Raw genomic sequence first — 8223 nt, 5'->3', positions numbered from 1 at the left:
TTGCCAGAAAGGGCCACAGAACTTAGGGAAATACTTAACGTTTACCACTTTATTATAAAGGATATATCAAAGGACACATGAAGAGATGCATAGGGTGAGGTACTGCAGAAGGGGCTCAGAGCTTCTGTGCCCTCCCTGGGGCACCACCCTCCAGGAACCTCCACATGTGCAGCTATCTGGAAGCTCTCAAACCCCAGTGCTTTGGGGTTTTTATGGAAGCTTCATTGCATAGGCATGATTGATTAAATCATTGGCCACTGGTGATCAACTTAACCTTCCACCCCTCTTCCCTCCCTGGAGGTCGGAATGAGGTTGTTAAGTCCCAACCCTCTAATGGTGTCTTGGTCTTTCTGGTGACTAGTTCCCATCCTGAAGCAACCAGGGGCTGCCAGCCATAAGCCAATCATTAGCATACAAAAAGATATCACTTTGGAAATTCTAAGGATTTTAGGAGTTGTATGCCAGGAAACAGGATCAAAGACCAAGTGTGTATTTCACAATATCACATATACCGTGTGAGTTTTCATTTCATTATATTCTGTAATAACTGTGGCATTGTCAGAGATAAAACACAGTCTTTGAAAAAATAATTTGGATCTACAAACATTGAATCTAGGAATATTGAAAATTGATGTATGCAATTCTCAGATAGTTCAGGGAAAAAATATCCTGTGTGTGTATAGACAGAGTGCACACTTAAATAATAAAGCAAATGGGGAGAAATATTAATAATAGGGGAATTAGGGTAAAAGGGACATGGGTGTTCTTTCAGCTTTATTTATACTTGCAACATTTTTAAATGTTTGAAATTATTTTTAAAAAAGAAGTTAAAATGAAGAAAGGGACATGGATGGACAGAATGACATAAGTGGAAATCACCAGTGTACTTGGGAGATAAATGCATCTTTTTCCTTTCCTTATGCAGACTCTGTGTTCATACTTTCTTGAATCCACAAGTTGAGTACTGTCCCAACACATCCCGATCTGCAGATGTGGAAACTCATCTTCACCTCTCCTGGAGCAGCCATTTTCTGCCAACCTTGGTGGCAAATGCTCTCTGACATCATACCTCCAACAATTGTATCTTTAATTTCTGTGGCATTCAGTGAGAAGTTCTCACTGCTAAATCTACAACCAAGTAAGACAAATACAGGACAAATTTGGTTCAGTAAGGACATGCAAGAGGAGGGCATTACTAAGATATCTGTAGGGGGAAACTACAACACATGTCATCTTGGAAATCCTCAAAATCCTAGAGTTGAAATAAATGGGACAGTTATACAGTGTGATTCTGTTTGTGAAATTTCAGTTCCTGAACTGGTGCTAAGAGCAAACATGCCATCAGTAACACAAACTCATCAAATGTTCCAGTTGAAAGTAATTTTTTATTATTGTTATTATTATCAGCAGCAGCATCATTATCATTAGCACAAAACTAAATCCATTATTAAAAGAAAACAAAAACACAGCCCAAAGGCATGTGTCCTGCTGACAGTGAGTCAATAACTTTATCTTCGTGTACAAGGGACAGCACCCTGAGGATATACCACATCACAGCTTGATAATCAATTCAATAATTCAACCGACGTTATTGAGCACCTAGGCACAATGGAAGATTTAAAAATGCATACAAGAATCCCTGCTTTCAATGAGTTTTACAGTCTAGTAGGAGGTATTGAAGAATACAAGAACACAGGGTCACATGAGATTAGTGACATAATGGAATCAGTACCATGTATGAAATGCTGTTAGAATCGGGCATCACAGAGGCCAGGCGCAGTGGCTCAGGCCTGTAATCCCAGCACTTTGGGAGGCTGACGTGGGTGGATCACCTGATGAGGTTGGGAGTTCAAGACCAGCCTGACCAACATGGAGAGACCCGATCTCTACTAGAAATACAAATTTTGCCGGGCATGGGTGGTGGGCGCCTGTAATTCCAGCTACTCAGGAGGCTGAGGCAGGAGAAGAATCACTTGAATCCGGGAGGCGGAGGTTGCATGAGCCGAGATCATGCCATTGGCACTCCAGTCTGGGCAACAAGAGCGAAACTCGGTCTCAAAAAAAAAAATAAATAAATAAATAAATAAAAGAAAAAGAAAGGGGCATCACAGAGACTAATGTTAAAGAGACTAATGTCACAGAAATTAATGTCACATTCAGTTGGGGGAAATCAAGAGGCTCCATAGAGAAGGTGACCTCTGAGCTGGGCTTTGAGGAGCTGGAAGGATTTTGGTAGACTGGCATGTGAAGAAGGAGCACTGCAGGTGGAAAGAATAGTGTGGGCCAAAGTATGGCCATGGGAAAGTTCATGGAATGTCTGGGGAGAGAACAAGAGTTCACTATGGCTAGTGTTTGGGGTTTATGTAAGTGGAGTGACAATATGTTGAAAGTTATATAAGGACCATATTTTGAATGGCTCTGATTTCTAAGGCTAAGATTAGTGATCTTTATGTCATAGTAACTACATTAACCACATCAACAAAATATGCAATTATCTGTGAAAAGATATGGTCACTTCACTTCCAGGTTTTTTAGGGAAACTCAAATGGTTTTTAGGCAATGTTATCACCTTGCTCTCAGAAATGTCCTTGCAGATAACACCAAGCAGACTATAGCAAATGTTTCTATTTTGCATGTAATTAAATCTCTTCTTTCAAAGTTTTATCCTTCCATCCATGGGCCACACTTCTTCGCACTCCCATCTCCAGCCCCACTAGTTCTTGTGGCACCTGATGAGTTCACACAAGCCTAATTTGGGATTTCCAGTCACAGCTGCTACCCTGAAAGTAGGACCCACAGCCTTGAGAAGTGAGAGGTGGTGGTAGAGGCAGTGAACAATGTCATGAAAATGTAGCCATCTGAGTTTTATGGAATTCCCATCCTAAGAGTCAAGCATAGTTCTTTGAAATTGGAGTTCCACTCAGTTTGGTCTGGAGGACACCTAGAGGGGCCCCAAAGCTCAAAGTGCCTAAGTAAGGTCATCTTTTTAAGTTTCCACTTATTGCCAAGGAATTCCTTAAAGGAATGACACTTAATCTGGGTTACATGTTATTTAAAGGCCTCCTGGCTCTGAGGCTACTGAAGCTGTGGAGAGACTGGGGCGAACATTTCTTTTTGACTAAGGAATCCTGTTGGGCTTTGTCCTTGCTCAACAGGTTGGTAGTTGGGAACTTCTCCCATGCAATGAGTTTACAGATGCTAAAGGATGGCTGTATTAGGCAACTGAGCCAAAGAAGTAAGCTATATAGAACCAACCAGGGAAGATTTAGAATAACAAAGCTGCCATGGCCACACGTTCTGCAGCTAGTCAGTCTTCAGCTCTTTCCTGGAGTGCGACTTCCTCTGCAGGAAGTCATGGATTGCCGTAGTGAGGCCCCATGTCACACTGGACCTTAGGATGACCAGGGAGCCTCCACGGTAGATCAGGAGCAGCTTTCGACCCCGAGTGTTCCACACATCCTGGGCAGAGGCCCACAGGCTTGGCATGTTCTGCCATCCAATATGGGACTGCATATTAGCAACCAGCACAATCAGAGGATACAGAACTAGGCAGGTGATTGTTCCATTGACACTACCAGACACCAAGGCAGGAACCCAATGGGGCAGGCCTTGCTCTGCCAGGCCATCCTGGATGGGGTCCTTGAAAGAAAAATATAGAGCACTCCCCAGGCTGTTCCTGGCCAGGACAGGCCAGAAACCACGATAGTAACCCAGTGACAGCCGCCCCCAAAGCCCATAAGAGTTGAATTCCTTGAGAATGCTGAAGGTGCTGGGGAAGCGAGCTTGCTTGCGACCATCCTGGAGCACATTTTGCACCCTTTCAAAGGGACTGAGTGCCACAGCCTCCACCACGCCAGACATGAGCCCTGCAGCCCAGCGGTGTCCCAGGGTGTGTGGCCCAACAGGAGAGAGAAAGCACAGCAGGCTATCATAAGTCCCAAACAGAAGAGTCCCTTGCAACGTCTTGGAGAGAAGAGGAGGGTAGATTCCCCGGTAGAAGTATTGAGGACCTTCGTGCCAAAGCTGTCTCACAGCCTCTGACACTGCCATGGCATGGATCTGTTGCCGGAACACAACCTTATAGATAGGAAACGTCAGAAAAGTAGACATAAAGTTGGAAACGGCCCCAAGGGCGTAGGCCTGGGAATGCCAGCTTTTCTTTCCTGGAGCCTCTGCTCGTGTCCTGGGCTGAAGCTCCTTCCTGGGAGAGTGGTTCTGCTCCCCCATGCTGAAGACAACTGTGTGCAGATGGAAGAAACTGGCAAGGGTGGAAAAAAAAGAGATTAGACCGACCAATTAATTCTGTTGGCAAGCATTTTCATTGCTTAATTAGAAATGAACCCTAAGAAACTCAGGTCGACGGAAACAAGCAACTCTTTGAGCCAGTTTCTGATATATAAGCACACCCTTAAGAAATTAAGAATTCATTAACTTTAAATTAAAAGAAAGGCAATCAGTTTTTCTGAACAGAGCCACCACTACAGTATTTTGCTGACACAGCAAATATTCCAATATTCAAAGGATTACAATGGAAAAACATGAAATAGAGGAGGGGAAGACTCCAAAACTTAATGCATCAACTTTCATGACATGAAACTGCATTTTATAAACTACTTGAATAATACATTACTATTCTCTTTTTTAAAAAATCTGGCACTATCTTGTAGAGGCAGAAAGGCATTTAACAGTTGAAGTGCAATGCTTTCTCTAAAAGTTGGTATTAAATTTGGGGAGGGGGAATCTCCCCTCGCCTTTCTCTCCATAGATTCCTGCCCAAGTTGTAGCTGTTTCATGGCAACGCCCAGCCCCCCTCTAGCAAGTGAGGAAAGGAAAGAGCAGCTGCTTCTGGAAGTTCAGTGCCTAAAGACTCAGCACCTGGCAACTTCTAAGCCTAACCTTGAAGACCTGTAGCTATATAATAGAGCAAGGTTTCTTAACCTCGGTGCTATTGACATTTTGGGCAGGATAATTTTTTATTCTTGGCGCCTGTCCTGTGCATTGGAGGATGTTCAGAGGCTCCCTGGCTTTGGCTCAGTGCGTGCCAGTAGCACCAGTGGTGACTTACACAGTGTGATGACCAAAAATATCTTGAGACCTTGCCAAATGTCCCCTGGGAGGCAAAACCTGGCTTAGAACCACTGTACTAGATAGAATAGGCAGTGCAAGGACCCCAAACTATTGCTCCTTACCCCAGAAAGGCCAGGAAGCAGATGGCTAGTATGAGAAGCAATTTGGAAGCCAGGACATATGAAGGAACTTTGGGATCTAAAGAAAAAATGAATGCTCAGTACAGATCTGAGGGAGTTTGCCGGGGAGGAAAGAGGGGTTCCCTGGGCTGACGAGACAGGGTGTACAGTAGCCAGAGCTGCCACCTCAGGGAAAGGAGCACAGAGATGTGTGAGTGTGGGGCAGGAGGACAGGGGAGAGGGGGAGGGGCACGATGGCCAGGATGGAGGGCTTCCATCTACAGTGACAGGGACAAGAAGTCTGGCAGGATCTGCAGACCCACAGGTTTCATACAGAACCCTGGGCTATGTGGTGGGGGGCATGAAGGTTGGGACTCTAATTAAGCTAGCAGGCTGATGGGGGACCAGAGAGTCCAGGCTGAGGTCCCCAGGGAGGAGTGGAAGTCACACACTGCAAGAAGCCCAATGCAGCCTTCCAGAGGCTGCCAGGCCAAGAATCCGCCTTGGCGTACTATTCCTTCCAAAATCACTCCCATCAGCTCTGCTCTTCCCTAGCCCCTTCTCCCTGCTCCATCCATCTCCCCACAATCCCATTCCTATCCCCACTGCTCCATCCATATCCCCATAATCTCATTCTATACCCCCTGCTCCATCCATATCCCCACAATCTCATTCCTATCCCCCTGCTCCATCCACATCCCCACAATCTCATTCATAACCCCACCCTGTTCCATCCATATCCCCACATTCTCATTCCTATCCCCTTTGCTCCATCCATTTTGTCACAATCTTACTTTACCACCACTCCCCTCCCATGGAGCCACACTCACCTCTTGGTGGAGGGAGATGGAGGCTCAGCCTCCTGTACTCTGCCCATCACCATGTCCCCCTGCCCCCACATTCCATGATGGCCTTAAGCCTCAGCCTCCTTTACCCTCATAGCCAGTACACTGGGAGGGCCCCTCTGCCTCTGACCCTTTAGCTGAGAACAGAGCAGGAGTAAAAGCTCAAGAGGCCCACTATTTGCATCCCTTTAGGCCACCTCTGGCCCCTGGCAGCCCCACTTCCATTTTTCCAGAGCCAAAGGGGACTCCTCCCAGATACCCAGGCCGCTAAATCCACAGAAGCCCCCAACAGCCCTCAGCTCTCCTACTAAAGATCTTCTTTCCAAAGTCTTACCTTCACCTAAATAAGGACAGGTGGTGAGGTAAATATTTGTCCTTTCTTCTACCTCAGAGTGCAGTAATGTTCCATTTCCTCCCTACCATTTACAGTGAACAGTAAACGTGTTCACTGACACCATGAGGCAGGATGATTTAGCAGAAAGAAAACTGGGCTAGGATTTGGCAGTACAAGGATTCCCAACTATTGCACCTACCCCAGAAAGGCCAGGAAGCAGGTGGGGTAGTATGAGATAACTAGCATTCTAAGTGAGTTTTGTTATTAACTTGATGTGTGACCTTTAGAAGTTCAATGACATCTTGGAGCCTTACCCACCTGAGCTGTAAATGGAGAAGAAAGGGCAAAATAATTTTTAGTCATCTCCATACTGTATCTGTCAGAGGGTGTTGATATGGGGGCATTCAGGTCAATAGTTGATAGAGGGATTGTACTTTTCAATCCCCAACTCCTGCCATTTTTGTAAATCATTTTGAGGGATTAAAGGTGAACAATAATTGAGAAACATCAAACCTTAATATGTAATCCATTTTATAAATCCAATCCTTTCCATTTTATGGGAGGGGAGTTCGTGTTTCTCCCATGTATTTTCTGTTAAGATGCCAGGCTTTTGAAAGGGCAGACAGACCCGAGACTGAATTCTGCCTCTGCCACTTACTTAGTTGTGTGACCATGAACAAGACATTTCATTCAGTCTCAGGTTCTTCAGCTACAAAACAGGGATATTAGGATCCACCTCAAAACGTTGTGGCAGAGATTAATAACATGAAATGAGAGAAAGTGGTTGGGAAGCCATAACATGGTGGCTTTGATAAGAAGTATCAAAACAAAAATGCTTCTGGACTTCAGTATCTGTGTCCACAGAACACATGCTCCTTCTGGACGCTCTCAGGACAACCATAACCAGACACAGGGGCATTTGGGAACAAATCTTCTGTTCCCAAGGGAGGCAGGGAAGCCCTTACTTCCACGAATAGGAAGGCGCAGCATAAGCAATCTAGGAGAGCCTGGCCCCTTCACATGAATTCAAAGTACAGACCACAGAATGGACCTAGAGTTGGCCTTAAGCAGATATCATCTGTACCCTATGACCTGCCTCCTATGTTTACAGCCTAGTAAAATGAGCCCAGAGGATTCCAGACTCTCCCAGCCAGTCTAGTCCACATGGGTAGCCTGTGTGACTGCCCCAGGATCCAGCCACAAATGAACGTATTTGTCTGTTCATTCAGGGTATCTCTCAGCCAGTCCTTTGGTCAGCTCACAAACATGTATTGATCATCCACTAAATCATTGCGGGTAAACCACCATGGAGCTAGAGTGAATAGAATTTGGTGCCTGCCCTCAACTGCCTGGGAATCTAGCAGGGGAGACAGGTCAACAATGAGCTAAACTCTACAGAAAAACAAAATAAAGGGTACACTAATGAAGGTGGAAGCAAAAAGACAAGAGCAATTTATTCTACCTGAGAAGGGGCATATGACTCAATCCTTAACTGAGTAGAATAGAATATGCTGTTGTTAGGTAGGGGAGTAAGGGCAAGCATTCTAGGCTGAGGAAGTGGCCTAAGGTACATACGCTTAGAAGTGTGAGTCGTGCATGGGGCTGGCCTACCCCATGTGTGAGAAGCAAATAGAGCTGTGGTTGACAGAGAGGAGCCCATTTAAGATGAGGGCCACATTTGTCTTCCCCACTGCATTGTGCTGTAGGGCACAGACATGGGCTCTGGATTCAGCCAGCCCTGGGTTTGAATTTCACTCTGTCACTTCCTAGCTTTATAATCTTGGCCAAGTTTCATCATCTTGCTGATCCTCAGTATCCTTATATGTAAAATGATTGTCATGAAGGATGCATGAGACAA

The 8223-nt window shown here is 45.3% G+C and overlaps 1 protein-coding gene across 2 annotated transcripts in view; it reads right to left on the bottom strand.

Moving 5' to 3' along the window:
* Positions 1-517: 517 nt before the first annotated feature.
* Positions 518-8223, bottom strand: part of SLC25A53 (solute carrier family 25 member 53) — a 62764-nt gene continuing 55058 nt past the window's right edge. Inside the window, exon 3 of one of the 2 annotated variants that reach the window (XM_031660648.1) lies at positions 518-4258. In XM_031660648.1, the coding sequence (XP_031516508.1) occupies positions 3304-4258 (955 nt within the window). In that variant the 3' untranslated portion in view covers positions 518-3303. The remainder of the gene's footprint in view (positions 4259-8223) is intronic. The other variant, XM_017954921.3, reaches the window with a different exon arrangement.

This window comes from Papio anubis, chromosome X (genome assembly GCF_008728515.1).
Source record: "Papio anubis isolate 15944 chromosome X, Panubis1.0, whole genome shotgun sequence".
Classification (NCBI taxonomy): domain Eukaryota; kingdom Metazoa; phylum Chordata; class Mammalia; order Primates; family Cercopithecidae; genus Papio; species Papio anubis.
The sequence above is the reverse complement of the archived record's forward strand: the minus strand, read 5'-3'. Positions and strand labels throughout refer to the sequence as shown.